This window comes from Chenopodium album, chromosome 20 (assembly GCF_948465745.1).
Source record: "Chenopodium album chromosome 20, dcCheAlbu1.1, whole genome shotgun sequence".
Taxonomy (NCBI): Eukaryota; Viridiplantae; Streptophyta; class Magnoliopsida; order Caryophyllales; family Amaranthaceae; genus Chenopodium; species Chenopodium album.
In genome coordinates, this window is record NC_137853.1 from 10,594,728 (window position 1) to 10,621,679 (window position 26,952).

At 34.0% G+C, this 26,952-nt stretch overlaps 3 protein-coding genes across 3 annotated transcripts; 1 reads left to right on the top strand and 2 right to left on the bottom strand.

Moving 5' to 3' along the window:
* The first annotated feature begins 1,074 nt into the window (after positions 1-1,074).
* On the top strand, positions 1,075-4,181 carry LOC145596626 (zinc finger protein CONSTANS-LIKE 6-like). Its single transcript, XM_081652834.1, has 2 exons — positions 1,075-2,319; positions 3,705-4,181. Exons 1-2 carry the CDS (start codon positions 1,216-1,218, stop codon positions 3,975-3,977), a joined length of 1,377 nt encoding a protein of 458 aa, XP_081508960.1. The 5' UTR covers positions 1,075-1,215; the 3' UTR covers positions 3,978-4,181.
* A 2,399-nt stretch (positions 4,182-6,580) lies between these two features.
* On the bottom strand, positions 6,581-19,035 carry LOC145597462 (phosphoinositide phosphatase SAC8-like). Its single transcript, XM_081653639.1, has 20 exons — positions 18,612-19,035; positions 17,493-17,567; positions 17,030-17,157; positions 16,839-16,930; positions 16,658-16,715; positions 15,831-15,887; positions 15,682-15,715; positions 15,441-15,521; positions 15,263-15,369; positions 10,504-10,590; positions 10,338-10,415; positions 9,355-9,419; positions 8,770-8,868; positions 8,559-8,658; positions 8,297-8,405; positions 8,124-8,196; positions 7,933-8,026; positions 7,753-7,839; positions 7,266-7,332; positions 6,581-7,132 (listed from the first exon to the last, which is right to left on the bottom strand). The coding sequence occupies exons 1-20, from the start codon at positions 18,793-18,795 to the stop codon at positions 7,005-7,007; spliced, it is 1,803 nt and encodes a 600-aa protein (XP_081509765.1). The 5' UTR covers positions 18,796-19,035; the 3' UTR covers positions 6,581-7,004.
* Positions 19,036-19,918: 883 nt separating this feature from the next.
* LOC145597768 (bifunctional monothiol glutaredoxin-S16, chloroplastic-like) lies at positions 19,919-24,569 on the bottom strand. Its single transcript, XM_081654012.1, has 2 exons — positions 24,080-24,569; positions 19,919-20,579 (listed from the first exon to the last, which is right to left on the bottom strand). The coding sequence occupies exons 1-2, from the start codon at positions 24,485-24,487 to the stop codon at positions 20,079-20,081; spliced, it is 909 nt and encodes a 302-aa protein (XP_081510138.1). The 5' UTR covers positions 24,488-24,569; the 3' UTR covers positions 19,919-20,078.
* Positions 24,570-26,952: the final 2,383 nt, after the last annotated feature.

Sequence of the window (26,952 nt, forward strand, 5' to 3'; positions counted from 1 at the left end):
TCAAACTTAACTAATTTATGGTTTAGAACATGTGAGTACTAAATTAGAACATTTGATTTAATTTAGAACACATAAGGAAAATTTTAGTACATCAGATTTAAAATTTAGAACATACGAGTAAAAATTTAGAACATAAAGAGTGTTCTCACATATGAAAAATTCTCACGTAAGAAAAATTCTCACGTAAGAAAAATTCTCACGAGAGCCTTCCCCTATATATATATATATTTTAGACTAATGTGCTATTACAAAAAAGGTGTAATCTTAAAAAATTTGATGATGAGCATTATCAATTTATCATACTATGATTCTATGAAGTAAAAGTGAGAGATCATTTTTATTTGGATTTTGCTCAATTCCAAATTATTTCAAAATAAAATTTGATTATTTGATTTTTAGTCCAATCCAATTCAAATTTCCATCAATTCTAATACCAATCCAATCTAATTTAAAATTTAGATAATTTGAATATGATCCAATCCATTATATTAAAATTGAAATGCTTTATTTGTGCGGTGGAATGTGGACCTTATTTTCTAATTAAAGAAGATTATTGAGGATGAATATGTACCCTTTAAAACCTAAACTTGCAATAAAAGAACATATAATTCAAAATTAAAAAAATGAAATTGCAATAAAAGAACATTAGAACATAAAGACACCGTGACAAGTATCTTATGTTACTTTGTGTTCCTTTATATCGAAATATGTTTTCTTTCAAAAGTAGGATGTACATCATGCACCTATGCTTTAATATTCTAGCTAGTCATATTTGTATCTTACTTTATCGAATTTCGTCTACATAATACTTTGTAGCTCGTTATAATTTTATGTAAGATACTTAAAATACCCTAAATTTCAATAATCTAACTTCCAAAAATATTTCATTGATGTGCCATCACAAAGTTTTAAACCTTACCTTGTCCACAGAGTTAAAAGATTACGACTTTTCAATCCAAACAACTTATTTGATAAAAATGACACTGATTTTTGTAAAATAAAAAAAAATAAAAAAAAATCAATGATAATTGCTCCATCACTTGTCCTTCCTTCAATATATACCAATCATAGCACACTCATTTATCGGTTGCTCCAACTCTGCTAGAGGTACTACTACTGTTAGTCTGTTGTTCCAACAGACTAACTGAGTACATTCCTCTCTGTAACACTACAAGAATCCACGCTTTTTACTCAAAACTCGAAAGCTTATTAACCATGAGTACCCATTGTAAGAAAACAGCAAATGCTGTTGGAGGAAAGACGGCACGGGCGTGCGAAAGCTGCCTTAAGCGGCGCGCTAGATGGTTCTGCGCGGCCGATGATGCTTTCCTTTGTCAGGCCTGCGACTCATCAGTCCATTCGGCTAATGAGCTCGCAAGCCGACATAATCGAGTCCGCCTTGAGTCTAAGCTAAACACACAACTACCATCCCCTTCGCCTTCGTGGCACCAGGGGTTCACGAAGAAGGCGCGAACCCCGAGAAGTAACAACAATGCAATGAAGAACAAACACTCGAATATTAACTACGAGATGCGTGTTGTGCCGGAGGTTTGTAATGAAGATGATGATGATGGATCGATTGAGGAAGATCGAAACGAGGCGGTGTTTAGTGTTCCGAACTTGGAGGTTAATGATCCCTTTGAAATTAAGGATTTCAAAATTAGTAACAACAACAACAAAAGTAGTGTTGTAGAAGGTGGTTTTGAAGAGGATGAACTCAACATCTCGTTGATTGGTTTCGAGGGAGATAATAACAATGAGTGGGAAAACTATTTACCGGCGGGTTTTTTACCCTCCGATAACGAGTTAGCGGAGTTTGCTGCGGATGTTGAGAATTTGCTAGAGCAGGAGGCGGCCGAGGAGGGCGTAAGAGGCGACGAGGAGGCGGATGATGAGCTACAACTTTTATTCCCGGGTGTTAAAATTGAAGAGGAGGGGGATATTAGTGCTACAACTGATCATTGTTACTTTGATTGGTCAATAGATGTTGAAAGTGAAATGTTTAATTTTGACTTAAATCAAACTTATGGAAATAATAGTAATCATGATCAGTCTCGAGTTAGTGGTGTTGAAGAAGATGAGGATGAGGATGGTAAGAAAGTGGTGGTGCCAAAACACGAGGCGGCCGAGGTGGAGGAGGAGGAGCTAGAGGGAAGTAAAGATGTGGAAGCCAATAATAATAAAAGGAGGAAAATACTATTGAGATTAAATTATGATGAGGTTATTAATGCATGGGCTAGCCAAGGTTGTTTATCACCGTGGACCACCGGGCGGCGGCCGGAGTTTGAATTTGACCATCACGGTTGGCCCTATTGCATGGTAAGAATGTTTCCTTGCCCTTTTTATCTCTTCTTGTTATTGAGCATTGCATCATTTAGGTTTAACTATTTAAGATCTATTTTTGGAAGTTTACATATTTTGGGACAATGTAAAGATACAATAAGATTGATTTTTATAAGATTAATAATACATATTTTGGGACAATGTCTTGCCTCGACATTAATTTCATGATCAAATTATATTGAAATAATAAATTTATAGATCCATCCAAAATACAAAACTAGAATTTTTTTCTTAAAAAAAAAAAAAAATCAACATTGGTTTAATTTTGTTGATAGTATATTGCAAAATCAATGGTTGAATGTTGAGCTAAATTACTTAGACTCATTCAATATGATTTTTCTTCACCAATTCATTAATAATTTGCATGATTTTTCAACTAGCACTAATTGTGTCAAAAAAAAATAATAAAAAAATAAATAATAAAAACGAAAAATCCTAACCCATGAGGTGAAATTTCACCCCTAAACTTTTACTTAATATAAACTTTTTTTTTCATTTTAATAAGCTATTTATTTTTATTTAATCAATATTATATTCATCAAACTTGAATTAGCAATTTGATTTTGTCAATTAAATCAAACTTTTTCTTTCTCTTTTCAAATTGATAATTTATTCATACATAGTGTGTGCTTTTTTCATATGAAATTCGTTTATCTTAACTTCTCATATGAATTTAAGCAAGCTTCATTCTTTATTTAGGGATTGATTTATTAGACATATGCGAACTTCTTAAAAGTTAAACACACTTATTATAATTATCTGTTTTGAACTCATTAAAGCCTTTTGTTTTTAGATTTGATAGCCTTAAACTATTGGAATCTGTTTGAACTTATTATAGGAGCTAGTTCAATTATTTATACAGTACATATAATGTACTACTTCACATAAGTTTATTTTAAATATTATTATTTAAATATTTAATATATTAAGTATTATATGTATAGAAGTAATATACAATTGAAATAGAATGTAGTGATAAGTACGAGTATTTAACTTTTATTCTATGTGAATTTATGTTTGAAGTATATGTTTAGTAGTATTTTTTTCCTTGCACTATAAACTTATTCATGCCACATTTTAAGTGACTCAATTCCACATCATTGCATTGAATACCTTGTTGATAATATACCATGAGCATGGACCATTCAATATCTCTAGTGATTTGTACATGTGGATATTGATGTGACCAAATAGCTTATGATAATTATACTTAAGGCCTTAACTTTGGTCTAGGAAGTAAGATAGCCGTATAGCTTACGTTGAAATGATATAATAACGTACAACCTTAATTATATTATGTTCATTCAAATTTCGTTGTTGCATTACTAATATTTTAACACTCACGGGATTACTTTTGGCAGGGAGGTATGTTCCCTACCGGAGTTCAACACCCTCAAGGCGAGGGATGGATGGGAATGAGAGGAAACGCGAATGGTGGGGACGAAGGGAGAGAAGCAAGAGTATCAAGATACAGAGAAAAGAGAAGGACAAGATTGTTTTCAAAGAAGATAAGGTATGAAGTTAGGAAATTGAACGCTGAAAAGAGGCCTCGATTGAAAGGACGGTTTGTCAAGAGAACATCTCTTTCACAAGTAGTAGGAGAACCCACTTTCCCTAATTATCACAATAAATAACAATTAGCATGTAAATTAGTCTTTGTTTAATTACTATATATCATTGTCAAATAATCCTAAATTAATACGAAGTACGTACTTAACAAGTTTATGAAATCTCGATCGTGGGCATGTATGTGGTGATGCTAATGTAACGGCTTAATACTTTGCTTAGTTGTAATAAAACCAATTACAAGTATGGCATGAGTGTATTTTGTTTTTAAATGAACTTCATGGACATGGGTGTCAAGGTCTCTTGTTTCAAAATATCGATTATTAGCTACGAAGTATCATATACGAAGTATTTCACGGGTATACTTTGACCATCTAATGATATTACAATGTACGTACTCCTTTTGTCCCTTATTTTTTGCCCTAATTTCTTTTTTAGTCTGACCTTTTTATTTTATCCCATTTTATTTTTGAACACATGAGACCATACATTTACTCTCACAACCACTCCATGATGAACTCTGCCACTTTTCTCTCTCATTATTTTTTCCAACCAAAAATTAATAAAGCAACTTATGTCTATGGAGCAAAAAATAAGAGACGGAGGGTATGAAGCAAGTAGTTTTTTAATGGAGTAATGGAGTGGCAATATTAGTTTTTGTATGCAGCAGTGAACTATTACCATGGTTAATGTTAAAGATAGTCGAATTAGATGCTAGTTGTTGGCTTTTGATGCTAAGATAGCTATAATGCATTTTTCTTTTTTCTTTTCCCCTAGAATTTTGAACATCTTCAAGATTAATTGCTTTTTATTTTGTTGGATATTATATTCAAGCTTGATTTGATTGTAATAGTTCAACCATAGTTGCCAAGAGGTTGGGAGATTAGGAATCATTTGAAGGCTACCTTGTTTTATTTTGATGTAAAATTGTGTGCATGAGACATATGTGACATCTTATGTGGAAGACGGGTCATTATAAGTGGAGGGAACCACATGATGGGTAATTGAGAGTGACACAATTATCTTCTAATATTATAAATAGTAAAATATTCTTATGTTATACGACCGGGTATAAAAAATTAAACTTTTTTGAAGATCGATCTTGACACTAGACACTTGCACTAACAATTTCCCCACTAAAACAAACCCAAATACTTGCTAAAAAGAAATGATGATCTCAACCTGGACAATCTAGCTTATTCCTTTTGTATTGATGATATATATTGATGAGTAAAACATGTTTGCAATGAGAGAAATATCAACCCTTCTTGACCAAAATGACTATGAATATGCCAACTATGATATCAAAAAAAAAAAAAAAAAAAAAAAAAAAAAAAAAAAAAAAAATGTTTAGCTAACAAGTTAATAATGTTGAATTGCTCACTGTGATGGCATTTTGTAGTGGTCCTAGTGTCATTGAAAATAAAGAACCAACTTCCCTTGTCCGGCCATAAAAAGACACCTCCAATCAACCATTTGGTAGATGTAAAAATGAATCCATTGCAACATAGAGGCCTCCAATAATGAGCATCGACTCTGAATCGAAAACTCAAAATATGTCAATCTATGAGAATGCTTGTAAAATTCATTGTTGAGTATTACCTTAAACCCGTTGTATTCAGTGCTAAAATGATGTGGTATTCGACTAAAGACAACTGAAGCCTCGTGTTAACTAAGTTCAATATTCATCAATAATTTTGTGTACCATTCAATAAAAAATAATTGTATAAAAGTCTTTTAAAAAAACCACACGCTCCATGCCTATCATTATTCATAATGAAAAAATTAAGGGCTTGAAAATATATAAATTTTAAGTACTTTATCAATTTTAAATACACATAACTATAAGTGTTAAATATGTGCAATATGATACATGTGCAGTACAATATATATAGAAACTCTATATATTTTTTTTTTTTTTTTTTTTTTTTTTTTGAAAACATACTCTATACATTATACATTTATACATATAGACAATTAAGATGCTTCCCTTAATTATCTAATGGTTTTTAAGTTGTACTATGTAACTTATTCCCTTAAATTTTTGGGATTTTTTGATACATCATAAAAGTATGTGGTTTATTGTCTTTTAATCGTTTTTGAGATTAGCTTATGTCTTTTCATCAACAACTAGTGTGTGCCCGGCAGTCAGGGCAAGACTAAAATACATATTGTTTTTTAAAAAAATTATTTTCTTTACATTTTTATTTTTAAATTTGGACTTTTGTATGTGCACGTCCACTTCCACTTTTGAGTACTCCCCAAGAGCACACAACAAATTTGTTGGGCAATTTAGATAACTTTGAACATTAATTATTTAAATTATAGTCCCTCTATTTCCTGATGTTAATTAGTCTTATTTAGTTATTTATATATATCGATGCAAATCTTTAATTACAAATATCTTTAATTTTATACTAACAAAAATCATATTATAAAGTACTCATCGAGACTAATAAAACTAAACAATCTCATATGACTATGTTTGGAAACGGAGGAAGTAGAAGATATATGTATGCAACCCTTAAAGCTATTAAGAATGCATGACAAGTTTTAATAATACCAAGATTTGATCTCATGACCTCCCGTTTATACTTAAAGATTCAACCACTAATTAAACCATTCAAACATTGATGTTATTTTCTTAATGTAAAATATAATAGTAACAAAAACATTCATCACCAGGTCTTAAAAATTAATTATTTCGTATAACTTAAAACTATATACTAGTAAATTAAATCGCAGCCCCGAAGAAATGTCACATAAATCGATTCCAAGATAAACACGGGACACTGTAGAGTTATTACAAAAGTTGACTAAATACTTGCACATTTCGCCCTACGCTCTAAATATTTGAGTGAAAGCTCAGAAAGGTCTTTTCAAGCTCCATCACTCTGAAAGGTCATGCTGAACATTGTCATTTTCCCTGACTTCTGAGTCAGCTAAGAAATGAATCAAAAGGCAAAAGCAAGTTACAACATAAACCAGGAGATTGCCGTATTAATCTATTTATGAAGTTTCAATAAATAGAATTAAACTCTAATATACATAATTTATTTGGCTATAAATCCACTTCGAACGTTGTTGAAAGGTTTTCATATAAGGCCACAGAGGCGAGGTCTGGAGCAGAATTGCCTTCCATTAGCCTTGACCAATGCCATAACGCCAGCAGTCACACCAGCCCAGATAACAGATGACATAAACTGCTGAGCATTTCGGCCCACTACCGAAAAAAAATAAAACATAAAATAAAATTCAGAGCTTTGATTGAGGCAAACAGGCTGAACAAAGCTCATTTGGATTTCAACTGAGTGCATGCATAACTTTATGGAAGAAACAAGAGTGCATTGCCATACCTTGGTTTAGCGAAAATGACGTCATTGTCAAGCCTCCAATCAACAACGCTGAAGCCACTGGAAGATACTGTAACAACATATAATGACAGGAATTATTAAAAAGACCTCTGCTGTACATAATGCATCATATATATGACATAAGTTAATGTCAGAAAACTCAAGAAGCTCTAGATGATATGTTTTGGTAGATAAGGTTAGATAACCTGCATCAATGCAGATGAATCTTGGCTATGAAGGGCCTCAATCTGTGAAGAAAAGAAGGGGGAGGCAAGCATAGGCTTTCTTTGTAGAGACAAATGAAGTCAAATGGCTCTTGTCACTATAATACACATGCAAGAGTGAATTTCTTAAATAAAGTTTGGTTTCCAGAATAGCATCTGATATCGCAGTCATAAACTACTTGAATCATGATACACTGATAAGATAACTTGAAAGAAGTCATCAAATTATATTCTCAAAAGCAAACTTTCAAACAGCATTAACTCACTGAAAGTGATTCGAAAGCATTTAGTTGAAAGGGTGATGGATTATTCCGGCCAACTGAGTAGTGGCCACTGATAAGATCAATTGCATCCTGGAGAAAACACAAAACCAAACTAAGATAAATATCCTCCCTTTATCCATATATAACAAAATTAACATCATGTAAAACACCATTGTTGCTTGCCTGTCTGACACCATCTTGAAAATTATTCAAATAGTATCTTGAAAGTGCACTCATACCATCTGTTATAAGTCCTCCAAAAGTCTGCTTCCCGTATCTGCAGAACCATGCATCTCAGTTGTTACAAGGTAAGCATCTACAGATAACAGATCAATTTCATACAGATTCAGAAGATGATTTCAAATTTTATATACCTTACAAGGTCTCTCTTGAGAGCATGGGTACCAGTATATTCTAAGCTTAATTCATCCCCTTGCTCAACCCACACTATCAGTATCACCAGCATAAGTAAAACATATTGAAAAAGATTGGCACTCAATACAATTCCATAATTAAGTAAACTAAATACCATATATAAAGAACTCACAGATTTTAAATTTGTCATATTCTTCATGACAGATTGAAATGGTATCTTCAAGAGTAAATATGCCAACCCTCTGCAACTGTAAATCCAATGATTTCCGAGCTAGGTAACTCTACATATAGAAATAACATGGGGTATACATGTCAGATAGTATATCAAAAAAGCTAGATATATCAGACTTGTATAAAAAGAAAGAATCCGATTAAGTTACGAGTGACAATTAGCACACATTTACGGCAGATACATTAATACAAGTAATCCAAACCTGGGTAACATTTGTTCGATCAAGGCAATCGATGCAGTTAGATCTGATAACTCCCTTTTGTTCTTCCAGCACATGCCCTTCTGAGTCTACGAGGAAGTATCTGGTGAGGTGGAAAAAAAGATTAAAATATCAATGCAAAAAGCCTAGATTAACTTTTTTAGGGGGGGGATGATCTAAAAAGATAACATAAATCATTTGAAGCTTAAATTACCCTTGCTTTCCAATTTCGTCAGAAATTTCATCATACAGCAAGTGCACGTTATCAAAATTTGATTTGCCACAGATGCTGTGGAAGCGAAAGGGAATGTATCTGGAAATCCAACCATGTACAATAATTAGTTAAAGACATGGGCTAAAGTCAGAATATGTCAGGAAAATTTCATAACAGTTAGAAAACTGATAACTAGACAAAGATGCTTCTTTCATCTCTGTTTCCCCCCTTAGGGCAAGAGGGAGGATCATTCACTAGCAATTTTACAAAATCACCTAAATCTCAAGAACTAATAGAAACTAGCCAGACTTGGAAATTGAACTTTGCAGATGATAAAGTAAACAACTTAAACTAAAACCTGCATCAACTACATTGGACTCACGGGTAAAATTCCACTCGTGGTAATATGACAAAGCTAAGCCATCACAAGACTCTGAAGTGGTTGGTAACTAACTTTATGCTCAATAATATTCAATTTTCCATACCATTCAATTGTGTACTACAAAATTCAAGGCCACCTCATCAATAAAACCTTAAGACAGTAAATTTGAAATCAATAAAACCTATATGCAGCTTCAAATTCACCTCACACTAGGTAGCTTTTCCATCTCAGCAGCATATGCGTTGCTGAGTTTTCCTTCATCACCATACTGAAAAGGCAAAAAAAAATCAAAATACATTCACATTTACCATCACTAATGATATTTGATGATATAATATAAGTAAAGTTAAATAGAAAGGTTAATATTTGAACCCTTACAAGGTCTAGAACTCTAGCTACCACAATTACAACTTTTTGAACAATATTTGCAGCCACACGTCACACAACTCTTTATTTTCATTCAGTGCATTTAATTACGAAATTGTTTGGGGAAAAATAACCATAGATATTAGATTGGTTTCTTCAACCACAATTCTAAAAACTTGTTGACTTGGATATCTCATACAGTGAAACGGTATTACAGCAACAAAGACAAATCCTGAGCTTGAATACTGGAAGCCTTTATTCCTAACAAGTGATATAAAGGAGCAGGACCAATGCATCATCTACACTTCAAGCCTAATGAGCATTACCATAAGGAGTGTATATGTAATAAAACCAATGCTTCGGCCTCCATCTTAATGTATTAAATTTTAAAAAAGAAAAAAAAAAAAATCAACATTAAGGTAAAAGGGGTCCTGCTGCGACTAGGCGTGCGTCATTGAAGTGAGACACACTTGATAAATATCCAAAAATAAATAAATAAATAAATAAATAAATAAAATTTGCTGAAAATTTTTAAGTTGTGTGCCTTAGGTGAGCCTTGGGCCCACCTTGTGTACTTCAGGTGTGTCTCTTTAGACCCAACTAAAAAAAAAAACACACTTAATCCCATGCACTTAGCGCCTTGGTGCACCTTAGGCTCGCCTTCCCATACATAGCTCCAACTATCATTTTATTCCAATGGTGATAAATGCCTATTGCTCACCAATAATATGCAAAATCAAATTAAAAAAACAAGTCTTGTAATATTAATAAAGCACTATTAATAATAGCACCAATATTTAGAATATAGAGTTACTCTTACTTCATCAGTTAGGTCAAGTGCCAATATCTCCCCATATCTTTGTGATAGATCATGGAAATGACGCTCCACTACGTGTGACTGAAAAAAAAAAATTGAAATTATGGAAATATAGCAAATTAGCAACTCCATCAAGCATAACATAAAAGCTGAAAGCTTAAATATATACCGTATCTTGATGGTTGATGATGTTCAATCGAGGTTTATAGCTCAAATCAACAATTTGTTCCCATAGAAGTGGAATCGAACCCCGGACCTGAAATTCAGCATAAGTACAAGTCTAGCCGAACAAAATTTAAGGAGTATTATGCTTTCCTAGAGAATAATCTAGCCAATAACAGATGGTAAATATATGATGACTCAATTTTGCAGCTTCTTTGGGCATGCTTATGATGGATGTCAATATCAGAGACTGCTTAATACTAACAACTCAACAGCCCGAAAGAAATCACCCAAATGTGAGGCACTTTGAGTTATATCAACAGAGTATTTGCAATTTTAGCATTCATGATCTTGATATAAAAATAATACTAAATCCGGCCTTGCCCCATTTTCCTTTGTGGACTGTTTTCTCTCTACTTTTCTTGAGTTAGGTCTCACACTTGCCTACCTTTTTACTATACTTTTGCATCCTCTTGAGCAAGTAAAAAGGGACAAATTATATCAGAGTATCTTTATCATATTTGAGTTTATTAGTAGGATTGTACGATTTTGTGATCTCAACCTAAGTACCCTTACCTAGCCAAAGTAGGACCGCAATCCGCAATCTTAGTAAACATTGCTCTACACAATACTCATCACATCATCAACATGAATCACAAGAATGGATGCCACTATGCCAGATAAAAACAGAAAAATTGTGTTGAAGAGCAGAAAATGAGGTTGATATCGTAAAATTACATTAGAGAGACTCCCACACAGGTTTTTGAGCATGCTAAATATTTACAAAACCAGTGAAAGCCTAGATTTGTGAATCCAGTAAATCAAATAGCTCTTACAGCTACCTGATGTAATTTACAGCTATGTTACTTGGACTCGGGTACCCATGTCCGACACGGGTACGTGTCCAAGTGTCCGACTCGGCTATTTTGTGAAAAAATTCTATGTTTTTCAACTAAAATGAAGTGTCCATGTGTCATACCCTTGTCCGAGGGTCGAGGGTCCGACACGGGTACTTGAGGTAAAATGAAGAGTCCGAGTAACATAGATTTACAGACATGAGTAATTATGATTCAATCCCTGAACCAACTTGGCCATAACAACAAACCATAAGGCCACTGTAACACATAAATGACTGTACCCTTGTCTCTGTGTAGCGCCCATGCCGCCCAATGAAAATAAAATTTACTATTGTACCTTCACGGATCTTATATTACGTGTCACAAGTCTTAGTGGTTTAAAAATTTTAGGATAGGTTTGTTGGAAGATACTTGCAGAAGTGAGTGGGCTATAGTTGTATATAGGAGAGGATTAAATTTGATGATGAGTAATTTTTTTTTTTAAAATGGTTGACTTTTTATTAATTGATTGGTTTTTTACATGCTTCATCATACAAACTCTAATGCATATATTTAGTTATGGCATGTTGGTTATTTTGCTACAACAAACTTATGATTGTTATTAGAGTTCAAATTAGGTTGATCAATGGAGTCTAATTATTCCTATGATATTTTGATTACACCAAACAAGATTTTTCTAGATTAATATTTTCAATTGAAAATAATATTAATCTAGAAAAATCTAGTATCATGTAATCAGATTTCTAGAAAAATCAAGGAAATAATTGTTATTCAAAATCTAATGTATTCTAGAAAATTAGAAATCACCTAAGCCATGTTCAGATAGTTGTGAAGATAGATAATTGAAGTATAAGCGCTTGGTAAAGTAATTGTTGCCTCTAAATATAATTTTCTTTTTCTAAAAATATAGAATAAAAACAACGGTACTTTAATTTCCAAAAGCTGATAATTTTAGCGGGTGATAAAAGCTACCTCCATAAACAACACTACCCCCACCGATTAATTATCCATTTTTTATTTTAATCTTTTTTATTAAAGGCACGTTTGGCACTAGCTTTTGAGTAGTTTTTAGAAATTTGTTCAAGTCAAACCACTACTTAATTAACAAAAAAAAGTGTTTGGCAATGTTACAGTTGGGATAGCTTTTAGTGGTGGAGGTAGCTTTTATCAAAAACTAAAAATATTAGCTTTTGAAAATTAATAGTAGCTGTTGGTAATTTAATCTATGCTTTTATGAAGAAAAAAAAATCAAATTTATAAAACAGCTAATCAATAGCTACTTACCAAACACTCATACTTTAAAAAGCTACCTTTAACTTCAAAAGCCGATATTTCTAACTTTTGATAAAAGCTACCTCCACCACTAAAAGCTACCCAAACCACTACATTGTCAATCACTCACATATTTTGTTAAGAAGTGGTTTGATTTGGTCAAACAACTAAAAGCTAATGCCAAGCACACCCTAAAATAATTCTTGGAGAAAATATCTTAGAAAAATCTTAACTCTGATGACCAAGCCTAATCTACCTAGATTAATCCAAAGCAACAATCCTAAGTTGGTAAGAAAAATTACCCAACATAAATATGAATTAGATGTTATATGATGAAGCATGTAAGAAACCAATCACTTAATTAAAAGTCTACTATTTAAAAAAAAAAAAAAAAACACACACACACACACACACACACACACACATTTCTTCTTAATTCAACTAATCATCAAATTCCATTCCTCTCCTAATTACAACAATAGCCCACTAAGTTCACCAACTCCAATAAGGTTTGGAAGGATGTAAGGCTTTGTTGTTGTTGTTGTAGTTTGGAAGGATGTAACTCATGTAAGGCTTAATAGAGGATATCAATTTAATCAATCAATGAATCAAAGCTTTAATCTCATAAGTGTGGTCGGCTACATGAACCAAAAGTGATTATTCCGTATAGTCATCTACAAAAATTTTCCTCCTCCAACCCTTACGAACAAATACCTCCATAAGAGAGGATATGAGTGAACCAAAATAGTTTAGGGCGAGAAAGAGATTATCAATTGCTGATGAGGTGAATAGGGTATACTAGTATTTAAGAAGGAAATAATACTGTGGTTTAGAAGCTCCATTGGTCGGTTAGGGATCAGACTTGTATTGTATCCCATATGTGCAATTGTGCATACATTAAACCATATTTATTAAACTAATATCATGGCTAATAAAATTTTTCTAACCAATGATGTTAGCCCAAAAGAATGCACAACTGAGATTATGACCATAATAGTAAAGTTGGTAAGATTAGGGCCCAACTTAAAAAAAAAGGATCATATCTCCTTCATATTAATTCAAATGTACGCTTATAAGATATCGATATAAAGGAGAAAACATTCATCTATGCAAGGTCCGTTCATTTTAATGATAATTTAAAGGTTTATGGCTTGCTTTTTACTAAACTAAACTAGCCTGTATACAGTAATGACATCCTCTAAAAGGAAATGATAAGCAACAAGCACAATGCACCTCATAAAAGGGACCAGCGCTTGTTCCATACACCATTTATTTACAATTATTTAAAAACCTAAATTGTGTCATAGGAGATGGTGTAGACAACCAAAGATTTACTACCTCAAAGTATGGTTTACTTCAAAAAGTATACTGCATACATTAAAATTACTAAGAGATTAACTAAGTGAGTTGCGCATGGCATATAAAAAAAACGTTTTAGCCAAAATTGATGCAACTAATGTCATTCAAAGGCCTAAGTGATAACTTTAGTAGACTATCTAACTCTCCCCTTAACTCTACATAGAGGCCTATGGCAATAATAACTTACCAGATGTCACAAGGGAAAATCAAGCTCATAACGACCATAAACCTTAAGATTAGCCTACGAACCCTGTACAAATGAATATCCCTTCAAACAATCTTTCCAATAATGTCTTATATGCCCAATTACAATTTAAAATGAAGGATGAATGTTTCAATTATTAAAGTCGGACCCAAATCAGATCAACTTTGTTACTTTGTACATAACTTTAGCCTTTGTAATCTTATTCGTAGGATTGAAACCTATGTCATAACTTTCAGTTATTAACATCGGACCCAAATTAATGATTAATCATATTTGCATTCAATAGAACAAAGAAGGAAAAAAATAACTATATATCTTTGCTGCATAAAGAGAAAGGTATGGATCCTAATGAATGCATAATTGTATACTTGCATAGCTCAACTAAAGCAGTAGTCAAATTTCAACACTCAACAAAGATTATTCTATAATTTGTACTTCAAAACAATAAAGTACTCCCTCCGTTCTTATATGTTCTATTTAGTTACACAATTTAAGATAATACTTCCTCCGTTTTTTTTAATTGTACCATTTGTGATTTCACGTTTTCCAATGCATTAATTTGACGATTTATATCTTTATTTAAACTTTTGTATAAAAAAAATAATAATTTGATATTTGAAAAGTGGATATCGAGACAAATCTAACTATATTACTTACGGATAAATCACAAACTATGGTCAAAGACTAGTGTGTGAATAGTGTAAAAGTCCACATGATGCAATAAAAAAAAAGGGGGAAATATAAAAAATGTGAGTATGTGTAAGACTGTAAGATGATGTATGACAGAAAATGTAAAAGGTGGGTTTGTGGGATTGAAAGGGTAAGATAAAGTAAGAGAGAGAGAGAGAGAGAGAGAGAGAGTATGAGAAATTGAGAAGGTATAATTGTTGAGGGATTGAAGGGTAAGATGGTAAAAAGGATATGCCAAAAAAGTAGAATAGAGCAAAGTGAGTAGAACAAAAAAGAACGCCCTAAAATGGAAAACAAAAAAGGATGAAGGGAGTAATTTGCAAGCTAAAGCTAAAAACGAACAAGATTCCCAAAGCATTAGTAAATATATTAGGCACAATTACCTGCAAAAAAGAGGACTTGAAATTCTTTGATTCCAGCAACTGCTCTGTTTCAATAAAGTTAGCAGCATCTCCCTGCAGGTTAGCTCCCCTTCTCCACATTCTGGTTCCTTCAGTAAAGTTGCATAATAAATTTAAGCAATTATGTAGAAATATTAACTTACTTCAGAATTCACAATACCTAGCCGTCTTGTGCATCTTCTTGATATCAACGTAATGGTAACAGGTGCATTTTTTAATGTAACCTCTGCAGTCTGAAAGCTTAACTTTATGTTAAGAAAAGTGGTGACAGATTAATGTCAGGAGCTAGGTTGTTTCACCATTTATGCACAAAAGGTATTAAAAAAACATGCAATCTTGCATACTGCAAGGTGAGAAGAATAATATCTACTTTTGTAATCATAAAAAACATCAAAGGATATTTCCTTGCACCAGTGGCATAATGAACTCATCAAGCTGCAACCCAAAAAGAATAGGAGTAAAATAAAAATCAGCTAAAGGTGTAAAATTTTCTCCCATGATCATAGGATCAAAGATCAAGTAATTTCAAAAAAGGATCATAAACTGTCACCTTACACTCAATAAGCTCATCCAAAAGTGCTCTGTTCCAAACAAATCGCGGGTCAGCCTAATACAAGCAAGGAATCAGAGATATGAGACTTATGGCTTCTTAAATAGCGCCACAAACACATAATACCAAACAAACAAATTTACCAATATCCAAAATAACAAAGAGAAGTATATTGATTGTGTGACCCAAAATCACAAAATTGAAATATCAATTATCTGTGTCAATGAGAGCACTAGCGTGATCCTAATATCTGTGTCAAAAAAACTACATTAACAAAAAATAGATAGATGCAACTGCCACCAGCCCCTAAAACCCACTAAGAGACTAGTGCGTTTTCTTTTCTCTGTTTTATGCAGTCCTGACACTTTATTCTGAACTAACATCTTGTACCATATTATCAGGTAAAAATGCAAAGTCATTGTTTAATTGCTACTTTAAATTTTTAACTACATATGCATCACTTTTTGCCAACCTATCTACAAAGAACCACAGAAAGGGACGTGGAAATAGTCGCCAAATTATAAAAGTTACTAATGGAAAAACTTTAATTAACCAATTAACCCTCTTAAGGCTATTTAGCAGAGAAATATGCTAACATAAACAATAAGAAAAGTTTCATATACTGCTCCTAGCATGGTCTTGGATGTTCTACATTGATGGCCCTTAACTCTCAGCCAAACTATGACACAAGATCATTGACTAAACTTTTAAGAGACAAAGCAAAATAGAAAGTCTAATCATAGAAGCCATTTGCAAGAAGCAATGTAGACAATCATCATAATTTCTTCAAAAAATAGTTGTTAAAGCAATATAGATTTACAAGTAACCTGCTTCCAAATTGGACTGCTCATCCACCCTTCTGACAGCTGTAGCCTTCTCTGCAAGCTGTTAGTCAGCCTTATGTGAGTATCGTAGAAGTCTATTCATTGATATCACTCAAAAGGGGGAATAAAATCCTGTTCTATGACAATTATTGAAAAATTATGGAGGTATAAAAGAATAGCATACTTCACAGTTATATCTGTTTCATAGGAATAATATAATCCAGGAGTAGATTCCACAACTCTCAACAAATTCCTGAAGTATGCTTCATCTTTTTTCTGCACACACATAATTATTTGAATATTCTCATTAATTAAAACGAACAAAATCCATGCAAGGAAACAAATATCGAGAGGATAGAGAAAGCAAGACCTTACTTCCTGAGCACCTAATTTCTCTAAGGCTTGATTACAGGGCAAATATTTCATAGATTCTACTCGAAAAATAGGGAAACCATGATACTTCCCCACTTCCTTGGAGGATGTTATTACAAGTATGTACATTCCTGCAAACAAATGTGAACAAGAATTTTATATCAAATGTACAGAATTTAGCACAGTATTCTGCAATTTGCTAAAAATAAATTAATTACGTATAGAGCCAAATGTGCATAAATGTTGATATCAATTGTTCTCAAATCAGTGCCTTGCTTCTCCCTTAAGATGACCATTAAGAAGCCACAAATATTACATTCAAAGAATTATAGTTCACGCACAAGCTTTAGTAATACTTCTAATTAAGACATCAATGCAAAAATAACAAACGCTAATTTCCATTTCTCACATTGTCAAGCACTAAATTAATAAAACAGTATGACCAAAATAGCAAACACACAAATACCTGAAACCAGTTGAATAGTCCCAACTACACCACATATTTTAGTGGTTTTGCCAGGACTTCCCAAAACATCATTACCTGCAACAACAGAACCCACAATCAATTTCCCTTCACCGTCACATAGAAAAGTACCAAATACTTACTATCGTAACTTAATGTACATAACTATAATATTATATTATATATTATGCACGTCCCAATTTAATAGGCTACACTTTATTAGATGTCATATCTAAGAAATTTGCTCGAAATACCATCACTATCCTTAATTATTCATACAACTGACAAGGGCCAGCATCTTATTATGATATACTTCGTAATAAAAGAAATCCTCACAGGAAGGTAATAACAATATACCAATATGGAAAATCTCATAATTAAACCTGATGAAGAAAGTGATTCAAACATAGAATTGAAAAACCAAAAAATCATATAAGGGTTCTCAAACACAGGTACAGCAATAAGAAAATTCACTTCCTATGCCTCATAATACGAAATACTAGAATAGTTGGTACGCTTCTCATTTTCATCCATTCATGAATAGTGTAAAAAGTTTTTCTTAATTCAATTAATGATTCATCATTTCTTATTTTTCGTCTCTTTTTCATTAAATTACTCCCTCTTTTTTTTTCCTTCTTTTTTAGTTCCCCAATTTGACTGGGAACATGCGTCAAATGCAGAACTTTGATCAATAATATCTTTAATTATAAATGGTGGAGCATATATCATTAAAAATAAAAAAAGTGATGTACATAAACTATACATTGAGACAATCCTAACAAAGACCTGCTATGATCTTTGTAAAGTACAAATCGCTAACATCGTTCAAAGTAGAGTATATGAATAGTGCAAAAGGTCAAATGTGCACTTATAAAAACGGAGAATGCTCCACTAACACTCGTTACGTCTACTTTTCTACTAAATTAACAATTCATAACTTATCTCAACAAAATGAAAAATGTTGGAACTATTGTTAGAAGGAGGGTGTAATAAAATGGCAATTGGCAAATACAACAACATACTGCAGTGAGTAATTCAAATTAAGCAATACAAACACTTAAATCAATCAGAAATTAAATACAAAGTCAGAAAATCTTAATAATGTAAGATAATGATCTTAACTGGAAAGTGGTTGAATATCACCATCAAGTCGACTAGCAGAAAACCCTTGATTTGGAGAATTGACGGCTCTGATCACATACTTGTCTTTGAATTCAAGAAGCTCCGTTTTATCAATTAGTCGGAAATTTGGAGTTGCTGAAGAAGTTGGAGATTCATCTTCGACTCCAATTTCTTTCTCTTCCATTTTTTTAGGTAATCTGGAAAATTGGGAGAAAGTTTTCTGGGATTAATTTGATGAAATTATGTAATTGAGAGCATGAATTTGATCTGAAGAAACCCTAGAAACTACGATATTAATAATGGTGATAGCAATAATGAAGCTCAGGATTGATGAAATTATTGGATGTGAAAATTAATTGAGAGAGTTTTAAAAGAGAAGGGACGACAGGATGAATGACAGTTAAATTTACTGTTTTAACTGTTCTCTTTTGTTTTTATCAAAATAAAGTCTTTCTGTTATTCTTCCTTCTTTAAAAGGAATAATTAGAAGTGTTGTGGTTAACCAAAGGGCTACCTACCGTCCTGCCGACATACGAAGTATGATTCAACTATCGTCCTCATTTTAGACACAGGAGTACAAGACGTAGAGCGCATATATCTTATTGGTGGGGAACTCACCTTGTCACGAATTTTAATCTCACCAATTACATTTGCTTGGGAGTAGAGATGCTGGTTTAGTAGGGTATTTCATCTTGCTTTAAAAAACATATATCTGATTATTTAAATACATGTCGGATATGTATCAAATAAATTACCGAGTACACAAATAGCAATTACCCCTAAACCTTCCCTCCTTTTTCTTTTGATGACAGGTGAGAGAAGTTAGGGGCCGATCAGTGGCGGATTGAGGGGCATTTAGTGGGGTCCCTTGACCCCACTTGAATATTAAAAAAAAAAAAAACCCTTTTAATTTTTTTTTTATATATAAAAATTACCTATATTTTTAACCGAAGGACCCCATAAATATTTATCAAATGCATTTTGACCCCGTTAAATATTAATTCTGGATCCGCCACTGGGGCCGATTCGAGAAATATGACAGGAGACAATGGAAGTGGAGGGGATAAGGTTTAGGCCTCAAAAGTAGCCATTTCAATAATTGGATATCTCAATGGCGTTGCCGGTGAGCAGCTCTAAGCTCGCCGGAAAGGTGAACAGTGATAATGTGCAGTGAGAAGGTTTGGATGATGGTTATTTTTGTTTTCTGTCTATTTTAACCCCAACCAATCCCAATTCCTGTATTGTAAATATACTTGGAATAACAATGAGTTACAGAATGCTAACTTCAGCATTATTCAACAAGCCAGTGCTAAAAAACAAACCACAGGCTTACAGCCCATACAACATGGCAAGCTATCCTCATTCTGAACATTGTACAGCTACATACTCTTTTAACAATTAATCAACGATATAAGCTCTAATATTGTGTAGCATATCAGTTTACACGAAAAAAAAAATAATGAATCATTACTTGAGCAAATTGGCCAGTTCACCCTGTTCATACATGGAGGTCAAGATGTCGCATCCTCCAACCAGTTCTCCATTGACAAAAACCTGAGGGAATGTTGGCCAGTTGCTGTAGCTTTTAAGTTTCTCCCGTAATCCACTGTTATACTCCTCATCAAGAACATCCACACTCTCATAATCCACCCCTTGACTTTCAAGGATCCCAACCACCCTTTGTGAGAACCCACATGCAGGAGCACTTCGAGATCCCTTGATAAAAGCGACTACTTTGTTTTCTTTAACCAGCCTATCAATGAGCTGTTCTAACGGAACTGTTAACTGCACATGACGTCCAGGAGTTAGACGGAGATCAGGCTTCTTCTGAGGTGGTGGCCGAAACCATGTAGTGTTTCCTGTTTCATTCCCCGGTGGAACCTTTCCTGTGGCAGCTATGTGTTCTTCCATCCATGATTTCCAAGCTTGTGTCAGGGATTCTTTGCTAGGTTCATCAACAACTCCAACCTACATAGAGTTAGGGTTTTTAATTAGAAGATTCAAGAACAGTCTATCTCCATTCATTAAGAACAGAGAAACTGTAAATGGCAGGGTTTTCCATTGCCAACATTAGTGCAATCCCACAATCATCATCTTCCACAGGAACACATACGCACTCAAACAAATGCCCATGGCATGTACACGCCACACCTAGAGCTGTCAAAAGTTGACCCGACCCGAAATACCGACCCTAACCCGACCCTAACCCTAACCTGTCTGAACCCGAAAAAAATGGTGACCCGAACCCGACCTGAAACCAACCCGAGTTGACCCGAGTATTTGAGACCCGAACCCGACCATGAACCGACCTAGAGAGGACCCGACCCGAATGTGACCCGTAAATTATTGACCTGAACCGAACCCGACTCGAACCCGAGAATGACCCAAACCAGATTTAACCCGTCAAAACCCGAATTCAACCCGACATGTTACTAACCCGACCCGAGTTCAACCCGACCCGTTCCTAACCCGACTCGATTTTAAACCCGACCCGAAATAAACCCGACTTGTTATTGACCCGACCCAAATTCAACCCGACTTGTTATTGACTCGACCCGAATTTAAAATCGACCTATTACTAACCCGAATTTTAGGATTTAGGAATTTTTAGGATAAAAAGAGTACTCCGTATTGACTATTGCGTTTCAGGCTTTTTTTCAATTTATTAACATGGATTCCAATTATAAAACAAAAGTGGCCTTTCTCATCTTACTTGACTTATCTCTTACATGATCCTCGTCAAAGAAAAACTGAACTAGACAGCAGCCAAAAAAAAAAAAAAAAAATTAAACAAAAAATAAAAAATACACGGGACCCAGACAATTGCAAGTCTTTCTCATCTTACATGACTTATCTTTTTTTTTATTATTATTTTTTTTAAGGGAATTCAAATTTTTGTACTTGAACCACACCCGAGACCGACTTGGAAATGACCCGACATGATTATAACCTGCAAATTATTGACTTGCCAATTTGAACTCGAGAATGACCAGACAAGTTTAAATGACCCAACTTGATTGTAACCCGCAAATTATTAACTAAACCCGACTTGAACCCAAGAATGACCCGACTTGGAAATGACCCGATTATAACCCGCAAGTTTTTGACTTGAACCGAACCCGACCCGAACCCGGGAATGACCCGACTTGATTATGACCCGCAAATTATTGACTTGAACCGAACCCGACTCAAACCCGATAATGACCCGACCTGATTATAACCCGAAAATAATTGACTTGAACCGAACCCGACTCGAACCCGAACATGACCCTAACTCATTTAAACCCGTAAAAACCCGAATTTAACCCGACTTGTTTTTCACCCGACCCGAATGTAACCCGACCTTTTATTGACCCGACCTAAACCCGACTCGAACCCGAAAAGATGTATGACCCGACGTGACCCGACTCAAGCATGACCTAACCCAAACCCGACCCACATAGGTCCTAACATTAACTCGTATTGACCCGACCCGAGATGACCCGACCCACACAAACCCGACTCAAACCCGACCCATATACCCGAATTGACAGCTCTAGCCACACCTAGGAGTGATAAAGATCAGGCAGAAATATAGATTACACATGTCTTCACTACTTTTGTGCTGAAGCTTATAGCCTATACTGAAGTTAATCATTCCAGTAAGAAGGAGCTTTAGACTTTGCTTTCATTGGGAAAACAGAATTTAACAGTATGTCAAATGAAGGATAAGCATGCCAGATCCTATGCCAAATCCTATGGATCAAGTGCAATAAGTATGGTAAAACATGAATGTTCCATGGTAAACATGAATCTTACAAATTACACATTTCCCCATGTGCAAAATTTCTCTTTTATGTTCAATGTTTCCTGCACACAAGCTAACCCTTTGAGACAACCACCTTGGTTTTACTCACATCACATGACATTCATTCAATCATTTTTAATAATATGAATATATGATTAGTATCCAATTATCTATAAATGGCCAGCTTCATGTTATACAGTAACCATCATAAAAAAATTATATTTCCATCCATTGTATCCTTTTTGACACCAGATGACTCCTCTTCCCCCAGATGACTCCTCTTCCCTAATCTTCACCCATGCTCCTAATCACAATAAAACCTCTCTCAATGCCAGTTTGAGATAAAATAGATGCCTTCCCTATCAAAATTATCCAAAAATAATAAACGAGTACAAATCCATTCTTAATGTCTCTCATATAACTTGTCGCAAAGGCTTTTCAACATGTACTAGTAGAAGTCAATTAATTCGAGGTCTCAAATGACAGGGTACAACCAGTCTTACTACTTCAATAGGTTTATCCTAATTTAATCTACGAGTACAAATTCATTCTTAATGTCTCCCATATACCTTGTCACAAAGGCTTTTCAACATGTACTAGTAGAAGTCAATTAAACCTAGGTCTCAATTAACAGGGCACAACCAGTCTTACTACTTTACTAGGTTTATCCTAATTTAATTTAAAGTACAGATTCATTCTTAATGTCTCCCATATAACTTGTCGCAAAGGCTTTTCAACATGTCAAGTAGAAGTTAGTTAAACTGAGATCTCGATTGTAGAGGGTACAACCAATCTTACTACTTTACTCGGTTGTCTATTTTCTTGTCGGTAAATATAACTGATATGTTTAACGCAAAATCATTCTCAAAAAGGCATTCATACTTTTGCATAAGCGCAATGTCTCTTAAAATCATCAAACCATGGAGGTAAGGTCTGACGTTAGAACTAGTAGCTTTAAGCTCAGTTTGTTTGAATGTAAAACATTCCACCAAAATGAGGGAAATCATTTATCCACTTTCTGTTGCTTGATTTTTAAACAATGGAAAACTATCTTTCCAACTGTGGAAACAATTTCCCTTTTGAAGAAAGGAATGCCGCATTTCCCTCCCTACTCTAACATCTCATACCTATCCTCCCATCCTTCTCCAACTTTATGCACTCATTTATAATATTTCTTCAAGCAAACAAATGAAAAACTGTTCTTACAATTATGTTTCCAATTATCAAAGAGAAATGTTGTTATCAGTTAAAACAAACTAAGCTTCAATCTCTCCACATTTTGTACTACGCCAAATCTTCTCATCACTATTCCTTAATCCTTCCAATTGTCCCAAAAAACATACAGTAATTTCATTTCTAAAGAGGAGGAATACTACATCAATGATATTATAACCTAACATCAATCACGAATATACAGCAGAAATGTAATTCATAAATTTCATAACACCTTCAAACAAATTAATCTCTTCCATTTTTCCAATCATTCAACCAATTAATCAAAGATAAGCTAGAATTGGAGAAATTTTCAACACAATAACTCAAAATTTCCGGAATTCAATGGTGTTTCCAATCCAAAAATTCAGCAATCTGATTCAACAAAACTGCAATTTCCTCCCAAAATTTCTTCAAAATTCAACAATTAAGCAATATTCGGCTCAGAAAAAGATAAAAATCTGTATACCTTAACAGAGGAACAAAGCTCCGGAACCTTCTTGCGGTGTAAATCAACACTAGCACCAATATTCTTCGACAATCCGATGAACTGAACCTCGCCATTAGAATCATACACAGCGTAAACGCCACACTCTGACGTCACACTTCCGTCATTTTCCGGCGACAAAGAGATAGAATCAGCCTCCGAGATCTTCTTGAGAGCAGCAACAATGGAGAGAGAACGAGGTTTAACGTTTGAGATGGGTGTAATACTAGTGATGTTGCTGGGTTTTAGAGAGAGAAAGTTGTGGGTTGTGAAAGAGGAAGGGTTGGGAGGAGAGAGAAGAGAGAGAGTTGGGTGAGATTGACGAGAGGTTGAAGGTGGTAATCGAAGAGATGGAGAGATTTTTGATGTGATGATGTTTATCGCCGCCATTTTTGGAGGACTGAGAGAGCTTGAGGTGTTGGTGATGATAAAAGGTTCGATGTGGGTTGTGTACTTGTGTTAATGGGTTTACTAAATTAGGACCTCAACTTTGGGTTAGTTATTAAGTATGGTTTTGAGCTAAATGGAGGAACATTTTCGGTCCTTCGATTAGGTTCGGTTTGGTCCCAAACATACTCCGTATAAAGAGAATTGGTTGCTCGAGTCTTGAAGACGAAATCAATTGGTTTTAATATAATTATAATAGGTTATGCAGATGCGGATTATGTAGCTTTTTGCCTTTTTTCTAGTCACAAGACAAATATACCACTGATTGGATAGTAAATTTTCTTAGTTTCTTTATTCAAGTCTTATGTTTGAGAGATAACGGACCTAATTGTAATCACGAGTCCTGACCTAATCCTACTTAAAGTTATTCCTAAAACATGACTGGTAAAATCCTAATTTTAGAAAAGTCAAATAGTTGCAATGGTGATGACAAGGAGGAAGAATATGGAATTATGTATATCAACAAGGTAAACTTCTAAAACTTACATAAGTAAAAGGGAATTGAAAATTATATTGTTGCATTATTTTGTCATGTTATATTGTCACTTGTTTGATTTGTTACCCAAATATATACCTAAGCACGTATTAGGACTAGATTAATGACGGGATTAAGACGCTTAGGTTTAATTACCACCCGACGCTAAATATTTCGCGCACAACTCTCAAAGTGGTGTAGCGTGACTCCTGAAGTTGCGCTCGCCAAAGATCACATATTCCTCAAAGATTCATGATCAAATCTTTCCATAATGACGCACGCAATATATGATCTCGCGTCCCGTGGTGCGCACAACTTCTAATGTTATGTGCAGCGCCTCGCCCAACTTTTTATTTCTTTACGTGTCCCCTACTATTGAGGCAATTAATTAACCTTAATTTAAATTATTTGCTTATAAATGGGGTCAATTATCACCTTAAACACCAAAAAAAAAAATGCAGAAACCTTAAGTTCGTTGACTATTGTGGAGTAGTTATTAAGACTTTATCCCTTTTGTCCTAAACATTTCAACCCAGAATCGATAATCATAACGTGTCTGAGCCTCGGAGGTTCTCGAACAAGAGGTGGTCCATAAGAAGTCCAAGCGATTAAGCGAAGGTCTAGCAAGAAGAAGAGAAGTGATTAGTTTCCCGAGCACTAAGGGTCTGTTCACATTTAATAAACTGAGCTGATTAGTTTCCCGAGAATTAAGGGTCTATTCACATTTACTGAAATGAGCTGAACTGAACTGAGCTAAATTGAACTGAAATTAAGCTAAAGTGAACAGGCCTAAGTTCAATCACTTTAATTTTTCTTTTCTTCCATAAGAAGTGGTTTAATAGCAATAACCCCACGAATAAGTATTGCCCGCTACCAGGTAGGGACAACATATGTCCATACCTACGTTGAAAAAAAAAATTCGCTAAGTGTTGGAAAATCAAAATCCGCTATTTTTATACTGTTATTTTAAGTCTATGCGTGTTATAATAAAGTTAAATATTGTTATATGTTCCTTCAATATTGTTATCAACGTGTCGTTTTGCTCTTTTCAGTAGTACTTTTATTTGCATACAGTTATTGCCCAAGGAAAATCTGTTATTAAGGAAGACAATACTATTATTATAGGATTAGAAACTGTTTTACTAGTGCAACTGGGAAAATTTGGTATCAGAGCCATATGGTTAAATCTAAGTAAAATAGTTAATTAATTTAAATAAATAAGTAAAGCTGGAGAATACTAGACCATCTACTGAGTGCAAGAAGCCTGATTTTAAACACTACTATCATATTCCTGAAAATACTAATAATTTTGGCCCAGTCCTTAATTATATTGTAGATCAAATTGGTGAGCTTAAAGTAGAAGTTGGTAGCATACATTGTCGTTGCATGAGTAGTGAACATAAACTATCAACAACGATATCAGAGATTAGTAAAAACATAAGTGAGCTAAAAGAACGAGTTAAACAAGTACAACTTGCTTTAACAAACGAAGTAAGACATCAGTTTAATAAAGAAGTATCACCCAATAAGGATAAGGTTATTCCTTATAAATATAAGTATCCTTTTCAAAATTTAGATAAAAATAAGAAATTTACTGTATCACTCCCTAAAAGACCTACTAGTAATCAAGAAAAGAACAAAGAAACTAAAAATGAGCCATCATCTTCAAGAGAAAACGATTGAAGAATTGCAAATCTTGCTTGATAAAGAAGAAAATCCTAATAAACTAAATGATATCATGAAAATAATATCTGAAAAAATGATTGCTGCTGGTATAGTTAATGAGAATAACTATGCTACTTTAGAAGAAGACCTGTATCAACAAATGGGATTAATGAAACTAGATGAGTTGGACTTTCTACCTATAGAAGTGGTTAAGCAAAAAATTGAAAATAAATTAGGTAAAAAGGGTAATGGATAGTAATGATGTTGG